The sequence below is a fragment of the Mobula hypostoma genome, chromosome 8 (genome assembly GCF_963921235.1).
Source record: "Mobula hypostoma chromosome 8, sMobHyp1.1, whole genome shotgun sequence".
Lineage (NCBI taxonomy): Eukaryota > Metazoa > Chordata > Chondrichthyes > Myliobatiformes > Myliobatidae > Mobula > Mobula hypostoma.
The window spans coordinates 120,354,645-120,375,461 of record NC_086104.1 but is presented as its reverse complement, the minus strand read 5'-3'; the positions used below and the strand labels follow the sequence as shown (position 1 = coordinate 120,375,461).

Sequence of the window (20,817 nt, the reverse complement as noted above, 5' to 3'; positions counted from 1 at the left end):
TCTGTGCCAAAAAAGATGAAATTGAATGTCATCAACTCCCACCATGCAAGGACTGCTTAACAAAACATGCAAAGCGAGCCACCTACCAGGCTGGTATATGGAGAAGATGCTTAGAGAAGGACCCACAAGTGCCGGGCCCTGTTGGCAGAGGATGGAAGATGGAGAGAGAAGAGGAAGCTGAACAGTTGGTGGTGCACTGGATAGAAGGCCAGCCAGCACCCGATGCCGTCCTGGATCTACTGGCCTGTAACTGTCCAAAAAAATGTTCACTCCCAAGATGTATGTGTGTGGCAAATGGCCTCAGGTGTACTGACATGTGTAGACTGGCAGACTGTGAGAACCAGGCATCCACCTCAGAGAGTGTGGAAAGTTCGGATGAAGACATAGAAGACTTGGAAAATTATTATGATTATTAATAGGTTATGAAAGTATGGAAAACAAAGTATAGAAAGCAGTCTTTGATTAAATATATTCATTTTACAACCAAATAGGGCCTAGGTTATGGCAGTGTAGAACCCCACATTTAAATTATTGTACTATAATTCTATATGCTATGACAAAAGCTTAAGATTGTTTTGATTTGATGCAACAATATGGAAAATATCGTGACATTGATAAGACTCCAGAAATCTCTCCAAATGAGGTTTTGTTTTACCTTTTGGGGGGTGCGGTAACATTTTCTGCTATACTGATGTTAATATAGAATATATACAAAAAGTGATTACTTATTTGAAGTAATAAAGCTACCACTGGTGCAATGCTATCACATATTTTCTAACTCTAGAGATGTATACCTTGCCAAAAATCACTATGAGCATTTTTCCCCTCAGATGGTACTGACCAACCCTACTGGCTCATGGGCAATTACAGTCCCAAGGATCAAAGACGCGCTGGCCTGTCTGAGTGGTGCAAAGTGGTTCAGTGTGCTGGACTTGAGATATGGATATTACCAGATCCCCATGAGTGAGGCTGACAAAGAGAAGACAGCATTTATATGTCCTAAGGGATTCTTTCAGTTCGAAAGAATGACACAGGGTACATCGGGAGCCCCTGCAAACTTCCAGCGGATCATGGAGAAGGCAGTGGGGGATATGAACTTGCTTGAAGTATTGGCGTATCTGGATGAGCTCATAGTGTTTGGATCCATCTTGGAGGAACATGAAGCAAGGCTGCTGAAGGTGCTCGGTCACTTGCAAGTTAAAGGGTTAAAACTCCCCTGGACAAGTGCCTGTTCTGCCAAATGTCTGTTAGCTATGTTGGGCACATAATCTCATGAGATGGAGTAGCTGTGGATCTGGCTAAGATAGAGGTGGTGACCACTTGGCCAAGACCCCAGACTGTGAGCGCTCTGTGCTCGTTCCTCGGGTTCTGTGGTTACTATCGGAGGTTCGTAAATGGCTACGCAAAATTGAGTCACCCATTGAATCAGCTTCTGTGCGGTTACCCTCTCTTGGTAAAGAAAGGGAGGAAGAAAGAAAGGACAGGAGGGTGGAGAGTATCTTAGCTCATCAGAGCCCTTTGGACTGAGGTGGGATGCAAAATGTGAGGAGGCCTTTCACTCGCTGAAGGAGCTGTTGACCCAGGCCCGATTGCCGTATGTACTGCACACGAATGTCAGCCGAGAGGCCAGGGGGGCATCCTGTATCAGCATCAGGCCACCGGGTTCAGACGCATTGCATTTGGCAGCCAGAGTCTGTCCCCCTCCGAGAAAAACTATCCCAAGCACTAATTGGAATTTCTGGCATTGAAATGGGCAGTGGTGGATAAGCTGAGTGACTACCTCTACGGGGCCAAGTTTAAGGTGAGGACGGACAACAACCCCCTAACTTATATCCTGACCTCAGCAAAACTGGATGCCACAGGCCATCGGTGGCTGGTGGCGTTGTCTGCCTATGATTTCAGCCTGAAGTACTGGCCAGGAAGCAGGAACATTAATGCAGATGCTTTGTCCCAATGGGTGCATGAGGGATCAGACAGGGATGAGGAGTGGGAGAGTGTTTCTGCCCCAGGGGTGAAGGCCATTTGTCAGTTTGTCATCACTGTGAGGGCAGAGGGAAAGGAGGGCCAGGATTGAGCGGTGGATCAATTGGAAGCTTCTGATGACGCCATCCCTCAAGTTTACTGTAACTTGACTGCTCTGAAGTCAATTCAGCGGCCGGAATTGAGTTCTAGGGAAGTGGCAGCTGCTCAGCGAGATGATCAGCGGCCTATGCGGGCAGCTCTCTTGTCCCACTTGCAGAATGCGGGGCCCCTGGACCTGCTGTGTATGGATTTCCTGTTAGAACTCGATGTCAACAACTCAGCAAATGTCGTAGTTATCATGGACCACTACATCAGATAGGCGCAGGCTTTTCCTACCAAGGACCGGAGGGTGTTGACAGTGGCCAAAGTGTTATGGAGAAGTATTTCATTTATTATGGCCTCCCCAGCCGGATACATCATGATCAGGGATGGGATTTCGAGCATGCCTGGGGTCAAGAAGTCAAGGACCACGCCTATCACCTGCAGGGTGATCCCCAGCCCGAGAGGTTTAATTGCTAGACATGCTCGGGACCCTGGAGATCAACAGGATGAGCAGGCAGAGTTAACATATTAGACATCTGGTTCACTGTTACAACTGTACTCGAAATGACGCTACTGAGTATTGGCCATATTATCTGATGTCTGGATGTGAAGCGAGGTTGCCCATTGACCTTTGTTTTGAAACTGACGAGGGTGACTTACCACCGAAGACTTATCCAAAGGATGTGTCTGACATGAGAAGAGAGTTGAAAAGGTCTTATAAATTAGCTGGCATCACGGCCGCCAAGCACAATCAAGGAAATAAGAGGAGGTATGATCAAAAGGTGAGGTTCTCCCAACTCCTGCCGGGACATCTGTAGAAATTTACTCGAGTCGTTGGTGACATTCCAAATCCCCTCAAACTCCTATTGACATATTTCTGTTCATCAGCATCTCAGAGCTTTGTGTGAGGGAGCTGAGAAAAAAGTGCAAACTCCAGTTATCCTCTGCCTCTGCAACTGTTCCCATGGATTGTCGTGAGGCAAATGTCATTCTGCTCTGTAAGAAGGGAGAGATAAAACAGGAATCTATAGAACTCTCGGCCGAATGTGATGTGTTGTACAATTTTGTGACCTTTTCTCAGAGCCAAATATTCCATTATTTCCTGCCTCCTCTTGCGATTTGAAAATGTTGTCACTGAAGCTAACCTGCCATTATGTAATTCTCTGTGGAGAACATGGCTCTCTAACACGAGATATCAGACACCAAGGAAGATCTAAGCAAAACACACAAAATGCTGGAGGAACTCAGCAGGTCAGACAGCAGCTATGGAAATGAATAACCAGTCAACGTTTTAGGCTGAGACCCTTCTTCTAGAATGGGTAAAGAGCCAGGGAGTATCATAGTGTCAGCGTAGCATCTTACAGCACCAGCAACTGGGGTTCAGTCCGTGCTGCTGTTGGTAAGGAGACTATATGTCACTCTGTGACCTCATGGGTTTCCTCCAAGTGCTCTGGTTTCCTCCCACAAAGATGTATGGGTGAGGGTGGGCATGCGATGTTGGTGACACCCAGCACAATCCTTGGACTGTGACACAGATGATACATTTCATGGAATATTTTGACATTTCGATGTACATATGGCAAATAATCTTCACCTTTAGAAATTTACGCTCCTGCCATCAGTTTGGAATATGAGGTGTTACTCCTCCAACCTGTATTTGGCCTCGAGCCATGGACAGGCATGTCGGTGCGGAATGGGAACTGTGCAAAGGAGGATACAAAGAAGGCAATCACTTCTCCATCACTTTCCACCACCTCGGGGTGCCCTGAAACCTGACAGCTGATGACAAATGCTCGATGTGTGGTCACTGGGAACCACAGAAGCCAATGTGCACATGTCTCAGTCACCACATGAACTACAGCAGTTCAAGGTAGTGGGACATTTCTACCTTCCTCTTTGGTCAGAACCCACATACTAAATATGAAGAGAGCACATGGGTGTTTGTGGAGCCAATTGATTTCAATGGCCTCTATTTCCCTGTGCTCTGATTGGTCAGGAATACACTCGGGGGTACCTCCTGTATCAAATAAAGTGACTACTGAGTGTATGTTCATGGCCTACTGCTGCTGTAGCCCATACACCTCAAAGTTTTATTCAGAGTGTATTCAGAGATGCTTTTCTGCAAGCCACTGAGTAACGTGTCACTTCCTGTCAGCTTGAACTGGTCTGACCATTCTCCTCTGACTTCTCTCATTAACAAGACATTTTACCCACAGAAATGGCGCGCACTGGATTTTTTTTTTTGTTTTTCACACCATCTCTGCAAACTCGAGAGACTGTTGTACGTGAATATCTGAATTCTGCTCACCAGACCTGGAATATCTAGCAGTTACGTGCCATCCTTTTTACCTAACACGAGAGTTCTCCGGGATCATTTTGGTAGCAGTATACATTCCACCTCAGGCCAATGTCAATCAGGCTTTGGATGATCTGAGCAATGGAATCAACATGCATGAAACAGCACACCCTAACGCCTTCACCGTTGTTTTGGGAGATTTTAACCAGGCCAGTCTGAAAAAAGATCACTAAGCAACTACCATCAACAGATCACTTGCAATACCAGAGGAAACAACACACAGGACCATTGCGACACCACCATCAATAATGCCTACCGTGCTATTCCACGCCCTCACTTCGGGAAATCTGATCACCTGGCTGACTCCCTGAGTATAGGCAGAGACTGAAGACTGCAGCAGTAGTGATCAAGAAGGTATGGACAAGGGAAGCACAGGAGCGCCTACAGTATTGCTTTGAATCGGTGGACTGGACTGTATTCAGGAATTCAGGGATTCATTTTCAAACCTGGATGAGTATGCTGCAGTTGTTACCAACTTCATTAAAACCCGTGTAGATGAGTGTGCTTTCAAAGACTTAGTGTACATTATCAAACCAAAAGCTGTGGATGAACCAGGAGGTACATCGTCTGCTGAAGGCTAGATCTGTGGCATTCAATCAAGTCTGGCAACACAGGCTAGTACCAAAAAGACCAGGTATGATTTGCAGTGGGCTACTTCAAGGGCCAAGAGACAATTTCGAACAAGGTTGGAGGCGTCATTGGATGCACAACAACTCTGGCAGGGTTTGCAAGACAAAGCAAAACCCGATAGTGTGAATGGCAGCGATGCTTCACTACCAGATGAACTCATCGCCTTCTACGCCCACTTTGAATGGGAGAACACAACTACAGCTGTGAAGATTCCTGCTGCACCTGATGACCCTGTGCTCCCTGTCTCAGAGGCCAATGTTAGGCTGTCTTTAAAGAGAGTGAACCCTCGCAAGGAGGAAGGTCCTTTTGGAATACCTGGTAAGGCTCTGAAGACTTGTGCCATCCAACTAGTGGGAGTATTCAAGGACATTTTCAACCTTTCACTGCTTTGGGCAGAAGTTCACACTTGCCTCAAAAAGGCAACAATTATACCAGTGCCTAAGGAGAATAATATGAGCTGCCTTAGTGACTATTGACCAGTAGCACTCACATTTACAGTGATGAAATGCTTTGAGAGGCTGGTCATAATTAGAACGAATTCCTGTCTCAGCAAGGACCTGGACCCGGACCCATTGCAATTTGCCTTTCGCCACAAAAGGTCAATGGTAAATGCAATCTCAATGGCTCTTCACACGGCTTTAGACAACCTGGACAACACAAACACCTATGTCAGGATGCTGTTCATTGACTATAACTCAGCATTTAATACCATCATTACCACAATCCTGATTGAAAAGTTGCAGAACCTGGGCCTCTGCACCACCGTCTGCAATTGGAACCTCAACTTCCAAACCAGAAAACCGCAATCTGTACATATTGGTGATAACATCTCCTCCTCGCTGACAATTAACACTGGTGCACCTCACAGGTGTGTGCTTAGCCCACTGCTCTACCCTGTCTTAGCCATAACTGTGTGGCTGAGCATACCATCTATAAATTTGCTGATGATATAACCATTGTTGGTAGAATCTCAGGTGGTTACGAGAGGACGTACAGGAGCAAGACATGCCAACAAGTGGAGTGGTGCAGCAACAACCTGGCACTCTATGTCAGTAAAATAGAAGAACTGATTGTGGACTGCCAGAAGTTTAAGATGAAGGAACATATACCAATCCTCATAGAGCCATCAGAAGTGGAGAGCATGAGCAGTTTCAAGTTCCTGGGTGTCAATAAGGAAATAACCTGGTCTCAACATATCGATGCAGTTATAAAAATGCAAGACAGCGGCTACACTTCATTAGGAGTTTGACGAGATTTAGTATGTCAACAAATACACTCAAAAACTTCTATAGTTATACCGTGGAGAGCATTCTGACAGGCTGCATCACTGTCTGGTATGGAGGTGGGGAGCTGCTGCACATGATTGAAAGAAGCTGCAGAGGATTGTAAATTTAATTGGCTCCATCTTGGGTACCAGCCTACAAAGTACCCAGGAAATCTTCAAGGAGCGGTGTCTCAGAAAGGCAACGTCCATTATTAAGGGCCTCCAGCACCCAGGGCATCCCCTTTTATTCACTTTTAGGCACTGGTATAATTCACTGTATTTGTTTTTCCCACTGAGAGACTTGACACCTGACCAGGTTCACTTCCCAATACCAGATCAAGTACAGCCTCTCCTCTTGTAGGCTTATCTACATATTGTGTCAAGAAACCTTCCTGAACACACATACAAACTCTACCCCATCTAAACCCCTCACTCTAGGGAGATGCCAATCAATATTTGGGAAAATAAAATCTCCCACCACAAAACCCTGTTATTATTACTCCTTTCCAGAATCTGTCTCCCTATCTGCTCCTTGATGTCCCTGTTACTATTGGGTGGTCTGTAAAAAAACGCGCAGTTGAGTTATTGACCCCTTCCTATTCCTAACTTCCACCCATAGAGACTCTGTAGACAAGCCCTCCATGACTTCCTCCTTTTCTGTAGCCGTGACACTATCTCTGATCAACAGTGCCATGCCCCCACCTCTTTTGCCTCCCTCCCTGTCCTTTCTGAAACATCTAAAGATGAGCCAGGGAGCTTAGGATAAAAAGAACCCTTAAAAGGCAGTGATCATAATATAACAGAATTCACCCTGCAATTTGAGAGGGTGAAGCTAAAGTCAGATGTATGGGCATTACAGTGGAGTAAAGGAATTACAGGGGCATGAAAGAGGAGCTCACAAAAGTTGATTCAGAGGGGATACTAGCATGGAAGCCAACAGAGCAGTAATGGCTGGTACCACTTGTGGGTAGTCTCCAGCTCATTTGATTGAACACAAACAATATATTTCACTGTTTGTTTTGATATACCTGTGACAAATAAAGTTAATCTTTTTCTTCAATCTCCAGTGTGTTTCTTTGTATTGCAAGACAGCCTGCTGCATCAATGGCTCATGACTCTAAATTTCCAACCACAAGGTATGAAATCCAAGGAGGTTTTCTTAAATCAGTTTTTCAGCAAATTGCAATCCTTAGTTGTTTCTCTTTAACTAATTTTATTGCATTGGACTCTTGGTTCTCCACTATTTAGGAAGATTTTTTTTATAATGTCTTGACGGATCAAGTAGCTGTTTAATTTTTTCTGCTATGTAGTTACGATTATGAAATTTCCACAAAGGATGAGATTGTCCTGAAGAAGATACAGAGACTGACTGGATGCAGCCTGGGAAGGACCAGGCAAAATGGAAAAGCCAAAGAGAGGGCATGTATTCAAACAAAAATTAGTGGCGTTAGAGGATTGGGAAGCTTTCCAACAGAAGGCAACTAAAAATACCATTAAGAAGGTAAGGATAGAATATGAAAGTAAGCTAGTTTATAACATTAAAGAGGATACCAAAAATTTCTTTAGATATACAAACTGTAAAGGAGAGGCAAGGGAGGATATCGGACTGCTGGAAAATGATGCTGGAGAGGTAATAATGTGGAACAACAGAAGGGCAGATGAACTGAATAAGTATTTTGCATCAGTCTTCACGGTGGAAGGGTGGTGGAAGTTCCAGGTGACAGGGGTTAAAAAGAGCTTTGATCAGTGGCCAATCTGGACATTGGAAGTTTTAAGAGGAGGGGATTTCAATCAGGACTATTGCCATAGGATAAAAGGCAGCAGCAGGTCACTACCATGAAAAAGAGCTTTGACCAGTGACCAATTGGCATTTGGGATTGATTAGCAAACGGTTAATTTGGATGGCAGGGAAAAGCACAGCAGCCATCGTAAAAGTGGACATAATCAGAGTGATGATCTTGAGGCTTTAGCTCTTCGAGGCTTCAGTCAGAAAAAGCAAAGGAAAGTAAAGTTCAAGTTTTTATTTGTTCTTTTCTTTGTATGTGCTCAGCTAGAGCAGTAGGGATTCCAGACAGGATAGTGGATACTCCTTTTGCAGGACATGGGAAAGCAGGAAGATGTTCAGTGTATCTGAAAACTACAACTGCAAGAAGTGCATCCAGCTGTAGTTTCTAACAAACCGTGTTAATGAGTTGGAGCTGGAACTGAATGACTTCCAGATCATTCAGGAGAATAAGGGGTGATAGATAGGACATACACAGAGGTAGTTACACCCAAGGTGCAGGCCACAGGAAACTGGGTTACAGTCAGGAAGAGAAAGAGGTTAAGGAACCAGTGCAGAGTACCCCTGTGGCCAACAACATATATATCACTTTGGATACTCTCAGGGTCGGGGTGTGGTATGACCTAACAGAGAAAAGTCACGGTGGTCAGGTTTCTGACACTAAGTCTGCTTCTATGACTCAGAATCGAAAAGGGGAGAAGAGGCATGATGTAGTGATAGGGGATTTGTTAGTTAAGGAAACAGGAGGTTTTGTGGATGAGAATGAGATCACTGGATAGTATATTACCTCCTGGGTGCCAGGGTCTGGGATATCTCAGTTCGAATCCTCAGCATTCTTAAGTGAAGGGGTGAACAGACAGAAGTCGTGGTCCATGTAGGTATCAATGACATGGGTAGGATGAGTGGCGATATTCTGTATAGGGAGTCCAGGAAGTTAGGTATTAAGTTAAAGGGCAGGACCTTCAGGATTGTGATCTCAGTATTGCTACCCATGCCATGTGCTAGTGAGGTCAGAAGAGGAAAGATTATACAGTTGAATTTGTGGCTAATGTTGGTGTAATAGGGAGGGCATAAAAGTTTTGGATCACTGGGCTCTTTTCCAGGAAGGGTGGGATCTATACGGAAGGAACAGTCTGCACAGGAGGGGGACTAATATCCTAGTGGGAAGGTTTGTTGATGTTGCATGGTTGGGTTTAAACTAGAGTTGCAGGGGGTTAGGAACCAGAGTGTCAGAACAGTTAGTGGAGAGGTTGTGGAGGCAGATATTGATAAGACCTCAGATTAAGTTGGGAATCAAAGGGTTGAACATGGTATGACCAGTGTCCTGAGCTGCATATATTTCAATGCAAGAAGTATTGTAGTAAAGATGGATAATAGTGCTGAAGATGAGGTAGCTGGTTTACAATCAGTGGCGATGTTTAGTGAGGAGAGGCTGCTGACCAGGCAAAAATGCAATCAGCAGGATGAGTTGCAACATAAAAGGTGGATAAAATCAAAAAGAGTAAATACAGGACTGAAGGTGTGGTATTTCAATGCACATAGTATATGGAATAAAGTAGATGAACTTGCAGAACTGTTGCAGATTGGTAGGTATGATGATGTAGACAATTCAGAATCATATCTGAAAGAAGAATATAACTGGGAGCTTAAAGTTCAAGGATACCTATCGTATCTAAAGGACAGGCAGGAAGGCAGAGGGTGTTGTGTTACTCTGTTCATAAAAAAATGAAATCAAATCCTTAGAAAGAGGTAACAAAGGGTTAGAATGTGTAAAATCATTGTGGGTAGACATAAGGAACTGCAAGGTTAAGAAGAGCCTATTGGGATTTATATACATAACCCCAAACAGTAGTATGGATGTGGTCTGCAAATTACAATGCGAAGTTGAAAATGCATACCAAAAGGCAATGTTTCAATAGGTACATTGAATTTCAGAGGAATGCATACATTATACATCCTGAAATTCTTTTTCTTCTCAAATAACCACAAAAACAGAGGAGTGCCCCAAAGAATGAATGACAGTTAAAAGTTAGAACTCCGAAGCCCCACCCCAGCTCCCTCACCCACGCATAAGCAGCAGCAAAGTGACAACCCTCCCCTCCAACAGCCAAAAAGCATCAGCAACCCCCACCAAACACTCAAGCGTGCAACAAAGCATCAGTAAAGGCACAGAATTGTTGTACCCCAAAGACTACGCGTTCACCTGGTAACTTGACAAACCACAGACTCTCCTTCATAAGGGAAAAAATGGTATCCCTGTTTCACAGCGAGAGGGGAAACATAACAAACAACTCACTGATTTTCATTGTTAAAAAGTCTGTTGCGTTGCTTTTTCTGAACTCTGTGTCCAAAGAACAGTCCACCCGCCTCCAGAGCCACGAAGTCCTGGAACCCTGAAAGCACACTAGTCTTCTAGGCTGCGTCCTTGTCATATCGAATAGCGAGCAGTCATGAGACCCCGAGAGTGGGTTCCATTCCCGCAAAGAACTGAAGTGAGTGTGTAACTCCAGGTTAGGGTCTTCAAAAGAACCCTGAAAGGGAAAAATAGAGATATTAAAGATGGAAACAGTGCTGTTTCCGAAGATGCAAGCAAAGGAGGCGCCTTTAGGTGCTATAGTTCTCCTAAGCTCCTCCTTCGAAGCTCTCCATAACAATAGTTATGGAAGATTTCAATATGCAGGTAGATTGGGAAAATCAGGGTGGTGCTGGATCCCAAGACGGGGACATTCTAGAATGCCTATTAGATGGCTTTTTAGAGCAGCTTGTGGCTGAGTCCCCGGGGGAATCAGCTATTCTAGATTGTGTGCTGTGCAATGAACCAGAGTTGATTAGAGATCCTAAGGTAAAAAAATCGTTATGGGAAGAGGCCTAGGTCCTGTAGCTTATCGATCCGGACTGTGAAAATTGTTTTTTAATGGCTGATTTTACTGAGGAGGGTGGAACGCTGCTGAGAGGCTAACCAGGTGTCGTGCTGTCAGGAATGAAATCACCTGGCACTCGTAACAGCTGCCCATATACCAACTCAGAGGTGGACGACTGCAGGTCCTCTTTTGCAGGTGTTCTGAGCCCCAGCAGCACCCATGGGAGATGATCATGACAACAGTCATTGGTCAGGGAAACCTCCAGAGCAACAGAACTGCTCGCGTAGTGAAGCAGGTTGCAATGAGTTGCAAAGGGGTATTGATCAGTTAAGGAGACTGGCTGAGGAATCAAGCAGATTTCAATTTCGCCAAGTGTGAAGTGATGCATTTCGGACATTCAAACCAGGGTAGGACATCTACAGTAAATGTCAGGGCATGGGAGAGTGTTGTGGAACACAGGAACCTGGGAGTACAAGTAGACAGTTCACTGAAAATGGCTGCATAAGTATACAGGATGTTGAAGAATGGTGTTTAGCATACTGGCCTTCAGTCAGGGCACTGAATCTAACAGCAGGGCCATTTTATTGCAGTTATATAAGTCAGTGGTCCCCAACCACCGGGCCGCAAAACATGTGCTACCACGCCGCGAGTAAACGATATGATTTAGCGATATGAGTCAGCTGCACCTTTCCTCATTCCCTGTCATGTGCACTGTTGAGCTTGAACGCACGCGAGGTCATTACCCATGCGTCATGTCAGCACGGGAAGGAGATCAACTCCTCGAGCTTGCAAATGATGGCGGTCTGAAAAGTATGTTTGACATAACATCTCTGCCGGCATTCTGGATCAAAGTCAAGGCTAAATATCCTGAGGTAGCCACGAAAGCACTGAAAATGTTGCTTCCATTTCCAACATATCTCTGCAATGAATGCAATGAAAACTAAATTGCGGAATAGACTGGACATAGGGAACCCTGTTCGAGTATCACTGTCTCCCATCACCCCTCGATGGGACCATCTTGTTGCAGGAAAACAAGCCCAGGGCTCCCACTGATTCAGCGATACTGGTGTGTTGCAATGATTTTATATGTTCATACAGGGAAAATATGTGCTGTGTGTTTAATATCCAAACATTACTTAAAATGTTATTATGCTATTGACTTATAAGTGACTTATATAACCATATAACAATTTCACTATATTCATGCGAGGAAAATATGCGCTGTGTGTTTAATATTAAATTCATTAGATAAACCCTTTTAGAAATGAAATTGAGTGTATTAGCCACTTATCACCGATATTCCGGTCATGATTAACACCTCCCCCCACACCCACCTCTCCCGGACAGAATCGCCAAAAACGATTTGTTGGAAAAAGTTGGCACGTACGCACATGCGCACTGCTGCCCGCGCAAGGCCTCATGGTCATGGTAGTCTTTCTCGGGGTAAACTCAACATATTTAACTGCTACTCCGTTGGCAACCCTACCCCCCCCCCACCCCTGGGTCAGCCAGTCCGCAGGAATATTGTCAATATTAAACCAGTCCGCAGTGCAAAAACGTGATATAAGTCAGTGTTGAGGCAAGACTTGGAGTACTATGTACAATCAACACACACAAAAATGCTGGTGAACGCAGCAGGCCAGGCAGCATCTCTAGAAAGAGGTACAGTTGACGTTTCGGGCCGAGACCTTACGTCAGGACTAACTGAAAGAAGAGATAGTAAGAGATTTGTAAGTGGGAGGGGGAGAGGGAGATCTGAAATGATGGAGCTAAGAGCTGGAAAGTTGATTGGCAAAAGGGATACAAAGCTAGAGCAGGGAGAGGATCATGGGATGGGAAGCCGAGGGAGAAAGAAAGGGGGAAGGGGGCCCAGAGGATGGTGATCAGGTCAGGAGTTATAGTGAGAGGGACAGAGGGAGAAAAGAGAGAGAGAGAAAAAAAAAGGAATAAATAAATAAATAAATAAGGGATGGGGTACGAAGGGGAGGAGGGGCATTAACGGAGGTTAGAGAAGTCGTCAGGTTGGAAGCTACCCAGACGGAATATAAGGTGTTGTTCCTCCAACCTGAGTGTGGCTTCATCTTTACAGTAGAGGAGGCCGTGGATAGACATGTCAGAATGGGAATGGGATGTGGAATTAAAATGAGTGGCCACTGGGAGATCTTGCTTTCTCTGGTGGACAGGGCAGAGGTGTTCAGCGAAACTGTCTCTCAGCCTGCATCGGGTCTCGCCAATGTATAGAAGGCCGCACCGTGAGCACCGGACGCAGTATATCACCCCAGCCGACTCACAGGTGAAGTGTCGCCTCACCTGGAAGGACTGTCTGGGGCCCTGAATGGTGGTGAGGGAGGAAGTGTAAGGACATGTGTAGCACTTGTTCTGCTCACAAGGATAAGTGCCAGGAGAGAGATCTGTGGGAAGGGATGGGGGGGACGAATGGACAAGGGAGTCACGTAGGGAGCAATCCCTGCGGAAAGCAGAAAGGGGGGAGGGAAAGATGTGCTTGGTGGTGGGATCCCATTGGAGGTGGTGGAAGTTACGGAGAATTATATGTTGGACCTGGAGGCTGGTAGGGTGGTAGGTGAGGACAAAGGGAACCCTATTCCTAGTGGGGTGACGGGAGGATGGGGTGAGAGCAGATGTGTGTGAAATAAATGGGAGAGATGTGTTTGAGAGCAGAGTTGATGGTGGAGGAAGGGAAGCCCCTTTCTTTAAAAATCTCCTGTGTCCTGGAATAAAAAGCATCATCCTGAGAGCAGGATGTACAGTGTACATATGTAGTTATGTACAGTGTTGGTTCCCTGGATCAGTCGCAATTGAGCAAGTCAACTGTAATTGTAAACAATGATAACAAAGGTGAGGCATTGCAGGACCAGGAGGCCAGTGTGGGTCAGGGATATTGTCAGGCGGAAGAGGGTGCAGAAGAGATTTATGAGGATTCTACCTGGATGAAAGGGACCACGTTACAGGGAGAGGCTGGCCACACTGAATCTTTATTCCTTGTAACAGTGGAGAATGAAAGGTGACCTCATAGGTCTATAATATCATGAAGGCTGTGGATAGGGTGGATGGTCATAGTTCCCCCACCCACGCCCATGGTTGGGGAGTCCACAATTAGAAGGCAAGGTACAACATAAGAGAGAGGAGATGTGAAAGAGACTTAGAGGCATCATCTTTACACAGAAGGTAGTGAGTACTGGAAATGAGCTGGCAGGGGAGCAGGCAGACAACATTTAAGCCCATTTGCATAGTAACATTAAGAGGAGGGGCTTGGAGGGTTATAGACCAAACAAAGGCAACTGGGAGTAGCAGGAAGGATGCTGTGGTCAGCAGGGACCAGTGCGGCCAAAAGGCCTGTTTTTATGCTCTATTACTTTATGGCCCCATAAAGTTAAAACTTCTTGCATGCAGCAACATGCACCTCTGCTACCTGGTGTTCCACTGAAGAGGCTTGGCTGGCGAACTGGGGGGACAAGAGTCTCTGCCCGGCTGGGGCACCGGTTGAAACAGCTTTGGGCAATTTCATACTGGGGAAAAGCGCTGGTAATAAAGCAGCTGGTTTCCTCCATGATCTGGTGCCATCAGGTCAATTTGGTCCAGCCCACCGTTTCTGTCTCCAGGACCCAGAGGAGGCTGGTGGACTTCTGGGGCAATTGGAGGCATTGGGTCTCTGCTGCATTCCTGAGTCTTCTGATTGCAGAGGGTGGTCAGTCATTGATCTGCTTACGTACACAGCTGGCCGCTCTCCACATCAGGACCCTCCCCACATCTGTACACCGAGCACCCTCCGAAATGTCATGAACCATTGTCACGTTTTCTCTGCTGGGACATTGGCTGCAGAGGGACACGGAGTTTCAGTGGCAAACCTCAGCCATCCACTCTGCAGGAGATTTCCAGTTTTATCGAGAGCTGTTGCGAGTATGGGATTTAGTCACATCTAGTCAGGGTGCTCCAGTACCAGCGGGAGAATTCTGCTGTTGTGAGGGGGCTGGTCCCCATCCCATTATGGTGTGTTCAGAGAGGCTCGCGTGTCCAGAGAGTCCAAGGTGTGTTAACACCTGCTCATCGGACCATCGGTCCAAGATTCCCCTTAGGAGAGGGTCCCACATAACATGAGCAACAGTGCAACAGTTTTTTAAATTGGGTCACTAAAATAGAACCATAGAACCATTGAACCATAGAATATGACAGCGCAAAAAAACAGGCCATTCAACCCTTCTAGTCTGTGCCGAAACTTTATTCCGCTTGTCCCATTGACCCGCACCCAGTCCATAACCCTCCAGACCTCTCCCATCCATGTATCTATCCAATTTATTCTTAAAACTTAAGAGTGAGCCCACATTTACCACATCAGATGGCAGCTCGTTCTACACTCCCACCTCTCTGAGTGAAGAAGTTCCCCCTAATCTTCCCCCTAAACCTTCCCCTTTCACCCTAAAGCCATGCACTCTCGTATTTTTCTCTCCTAATCTAAGTAGAAAGAACCTACTCGCATTTACTCTGTCAATACCCTTCATAATTTTTGTAAATCTCTATCAAACCTCCCCTCATTCTTCTACGCTCCAAGAAATAAGCTCCTAACCTGGTCAATCTTTCCCTGTAACTCAACTCCTGAAGACCCGGCAACATCCTAGTAAATCTTCTCTGCACTCTTTCAATCTTACTGATATCCTTCCTATAGTTAGGTGACTAGAACATCCGGTCCACCTGTCCATTCTGTGGCCAAGAGGAGTCAACGTACCGGATTTATACGGAATGTGAGAGATTGCAGTCCCTACTTGTATATCTGAATGCGGCTCTTCCTCAGGTTTTAGCTGCACTTCAGCTCTGCACTCCTGATATGCGAGCACCAAGTACCGGGGGGCGGGGTGGGCGCACAGGGGAGTGGTTGTGGGTCGCTCAAAAGATCTACTGGTTGGCTTGCTCCTGGCCTGGACAGGATGGCTATGCACTGGACCAGTAAAGGGGTCTGTCTGGGCTGACTGCCTCCCTCTTCTGACTATATGTTCAGGCCTGGGTGTACTTTGAGAAGGAGCCCAGGAGTTGCCAGGGGTACAGCGTGGAATTTCCAGGAGCGGTGGGTCTCACCAAGGATTTGGCTGTTTTACAGACAGTAATAACATTTTAATTTGAACTTGTTCACTGTCTTGTAAATACTTTATGTTTGTAATTCATGTATTTTTGTGTGAATTGTTTTGTAAAAGAAAAGGAGTGGTGCAGAAGGAACACTACACTGTAGATTGTGAAGTATTTGAGAGGGACACAATCAGAGGCAGTCATTGTTAAAGTGGAGTTTGTTGTCAGAGGCACGAGTCCAAGTGAGCACAGATGCAATGAAAAACTTACTTATGGCAGCATCGCAGGCACAGAGCATGACATGCACTACAGTCAGAGGAAAAACAAATTATATGCAATTTTACAAGAAGGAACAAAAAAGTCCATTGTAACGCAAAATGATCGTAGTGTTGCTAAACTGAGTTGTGGTTATGTTTGTTCAAACGAAGTAGCTGTTCCTGAACCTGGTGGTGTGGGACTTCAGGTTTCTGTACCTCCAGCCTGATGGGAGCTGTGAGAACAGGGCGTGGTCCGGGTGCTGGGGAGCTTTGAGGATGGACATTACCTGCTTGAGTTAGGTATGCTGGCCTGTTGGAAGGGTTTGCGACGCGATAATCAATGGCATTACTGGATGAAAGAAGTGGACCATTGAGGATGGGCAGTACAGAGGGAATGCCTCACTCCTGGATAGGCAGCACAGGCAGAATTGTGGCTCCATGAATTCTGCTGATTTGGTTTGAGTCAGTGTAGGAACAGTTAAAGCAGACCCCTATTCCTGTCTGTCTGTCACCAGCCCCTGTGGCACTCGATCACAGGCATGTTTGTACTAGAGGGTGCACCTAAGAACCAAGTGATTGAAGAGAAGCAGTTGTTCCTGAACCTGGTGATGTGGGTCTTCAGGATTCTGTACCTTCAGCCTGATGGGAGCTATGAGAACATGGCACGGTCCAGATGGTGGGGATGTTTGACGATGAACATTGCAACTTGAGATAGCGCCTATTGTAGAGATTCCCAATGGTCGAGAGGGATGTATCTGTGATGTATTGTGCTAAGTCCACTACTCTTGATAGATTCTTGGGTTCCTGCAGATTCAAGTCGCCATAGTGTGATATACTGTGATGTTACACGTTAACTGGGCTGCAGTATCAGCAGGATTTTGAGGTGGAATTGCTACATTATTGAATGGGACAGGCTGTGAGAATGTTGCACTGTTACTGTACGAACAGTCAGTATGGTCCCCTGTTCCAGTCTGCATCTGTGGTACTCGATCAGAGGGATCACTTAGATAAAAATGATCCACATTGACTCCAAGATCCGTTAGATCTGATAGCTCCAATGTAGTAGATGGATGGAAGGAGCGGAGACAGTGACACATTGAAGAGCAAACAGAAAATGATTATTTATTTAAACAGGGCCAATACCAATCAGAATGGATCACAGAATCACATAATGAGGGATATGAAATAAAAAATAAGAATCAAAATCACCAAAGCCCAGGTATCTCGAACCCGTCTGTTGAAAACTTGAAAGATGGTGACTGTTCCCTGGTTATAGACAACAGTACTCAGGAAGATGAAGGGCTGTACTTTTTTGGGATTGAATTTGACCAAAGGAATCATTACAACTATCTCCCTGCTACGCAGCTGCACGAGTCTGGTAGGGGTTCTGTGTGGTCACTCAACAGCAGACATTCAGCAATCAGTGGGGAATAATATAAACTTGTACTGGGTCCATATTCACATCAGAACATCTACCAATTTTCAGGAAACTTCCCATTCATTCCCAAAGCAGCCTCTGTACTTTCAGCGTATCAACTGCTACTATGTTATGAAAGCCAATCTACGTTCCCAATCATATCTCAATCATATCCACTGACATGGACACGAGAGGTTCTCAGAATTACATGCAGTTTCTTGCAGAATTAGGCCACTCTGCATGTGGCAGTGTTCAGATTCCCACTGACCCTCCACTCCTTCTCCATCTCCATCCCGGCCATCCGCACATCCTTCCATCCGAACTGATTCTATCTCCTGTAGACTCACTTTCAATGACTCTTTACAACTCAGGTTCTCAGTACAGTATTTTTTTGAATTTGCAGTTTATCTTTTTGCACATTGATTGTTGTCAGTGTTTATTTGTGTAGATTTTTGTGAATTCTATTCAATTTGGATCTGCTTTTTTTCCTGTAAATGATGGTAGGGAAATAAATACTGCATATGTACTTTGCTAATAAATTTACTTCTGATCTCATCTCCTCCATGGCCAAGTCCGCTTGCCAACACAACGCCCCCACCCCCTACCCCCACTGTTTGGGGAAGGACATATCCCCACTGTGTGATATTGTGGCTCTCAGTGGAGGACTCAGTTTCCCATTTACCCTTTCAACGGCTTTTAGTACAGTCATGAACACCACACTGTTCAACATTCTCTGACCGTTATAGCCTTACTGATCCAGGATGTCTCCAAAACATTTTTCTGTTGCGGGACTGAGATTTCTATCTGAACAGATGCATTGGGTGATATTGAACTAAAAGGATCCATTTCTCTATGTCAGATTTCACAGATAAACCCACGATATTCACTGCTGAAATTGTTGAAGGAAAGTCTGTGAACATAATCTGCATCTTCAACACCACGTGTGATGGAACTTCACCCACCTTAACCTGGGTCACCCCCACTGATGTACCACCATCAGTCTCAAGCAGTGTAACTCAGTGGCATAACACTCTGACATATACTTCTGTCCTGACCACGACCCCAGCGCTCAAGCACCACGGGCAACGTCTCACCTGCAGAGTCAGATACCCATCTGTTTCATCGAAGCAGACCATCACACTAACTGTGCAGTGTAAGTATGGGGATCAGTTATCATACAGGTACGGCAATACTCCGCAGAGTACACAGAAATATTCTGCAAATTTCAGTATGAAGATAACTAAATCATTTATTTAGTAACAACCGTTGCCCTGAATGTCCATGACAAGACTATAAGGCATAGGGACAGAAGTAGGCCATTTGGCCCATCGAGTCTGCTCCACCATTCAATCCTAGCCGTTCCTTTTTCCTCTCCTTAGTCCCACTCTCTAGCCTCCTCTCCATAAACTTTGATGCCATGGCCAATCAAGATCTTCTCAATCTCCGCCTTAAGTACACCCAACGACTTGACCTTCATAGCTGCCTGTGGTAACAAATTCATCGCCCTCTAGCTCAAAGACTCTCTATCCTGAGACTGTGCCCTCTTGTTCTAGACTCCCTCACTGTGGGAAATATCCTTTTTACATCTACTCTGTCTATACCTTTCAACATTCGAAAGGTTTCAGTGGGATCCCCCTCATTCTTCTAGATTGCAACAAGTACAATTACAGGGCCATCAAACATTCCTCACATGATAACCCTTTCATTCCCAGAATCATCCTTGTGAACTTCATCTGAAACCTCTCCAAAGCCACTATATCTCTCCTTAGCTGAGGAGCCCAAAACTGTTCACAATGCTCAAGGTGAGGCCTCACAGGTGCCTTATAAAGACTCAACATCACATCCCTGGTCTTATGTTCCAGACTTCTTGAAATGAAAGCTAACATTGCAGTTGCCTGCCTTGCCGACTCAACCTGCAAATTAACCTTTAGGTGTTCTGCACAAGGGCTCTCAAGTCCCTTTGCATCTCAGATTTTTGGAATTTTTCCCCATTTAGAAAATAGTCTGCAGATATTTTTCTTCTACCAAAGTGCATATCAATGCATTTTTCAACATTGTATTTCATTTGCCACCTTGTTGCCCATACTTCCAATCTGTCTAGGTCCTTCTGCGGCCTTCCTGTTTCACGAACACTACCTGCACCTCCAACAATATTCGTGTCATTTGCAAACTTAGCAACAAAGCCATCTATTCCATTATCTAAATCATTGATATACAGCATAAAAAGAAGCCAGTCAACCAGAAAAAGATCCTTTTATTCCCACTGGCTGCTTCCTACCAATCAGCCAATGCTCTAACCATGCTGGTAACTTGGGCTCTTAATACTATGAGCTTTTAATTTGGTAAACAGCCTCATGTGTGGCACCTTGTCAAAGGACTTTTGAAAATCCAATGTACAACATCCACTGCTTCCCCTTTATCTATCCTACTTATAATCTCCTCAAAAGAATTCCAACAGGTTCATCATGCAAGATGCAAGATTGTCCCTGAAGAAAACCATGCTGACTTTGTCCTATGTTGTCCTGAGTCAGCAAGTACTCCATAACCCCATCATTAACAATTGACATCGACATCTTCCCAACCACTGAGGTTAGGCTAACTGCTCTACGACTTCCTTTCTGCTGCCGCCTCCCTCCTTTCTTAAAGAGTGAAGTGACATTTGCAATTTTTCAGTCCTCTGGAACCATGTCAGATTCCAATGACTCTTGAAAGATCATTACTAATACTTCCACAATCTCTACTGCTACCTCTTTGAGACCCCTATGTTGCAGTTCATCTGATCCAGGTGCCTAATGTGCCTTTAGGTCTTTCAGCTTTTTGAACACCATCTCTCTTGGAATAGTAATAGCACTCATAGAAACATAGAAAACTTACAGCACAATACAGGCTCTTCGGCCCACAAACTTGTGCCGAACACTCACTTCTCTTCCCTCACACCCTACAACATTTGGCACACTGCTAATGTCTTCCACAATGAAGACTGATGCAAAATACTCATTTAGTTCATCTGCCATCTCCTTGTCCCCTGTTATTATTTCTCTGGCCTCATTTTCTAGCCGTCCTATATCCATTCTCATCTCTCTTTTACTTTTTATATACTTGAAATTTT

General features: G+C 45.2%; 1 protein-coding gene across 1 annotated transcript in view; it reads left to right on the top strand.

The window, feature by feature from the left end:
• Positions 1-16,830: 16,830 nt before the first annotated feature.
• The window catches only part of LOC134351189 (myelin-associated glycoprotein-like), a 469,309-nt gene continuing 465,322 nt past the window's right edge, over positions 16,831-20,817 (top strand). Inside the window, 3 exon segments of the mRNA XM_063057299.1 lie at positions 16,831-16,901; positions 17,506-17,669; positions 18,568-18,861. Of these exon segments, the coding sequence (XP_062913369.1) occupies positions 16,831-16,901; positions 17,506-17,669; positions 18,568-18,861 (529 nt within the window).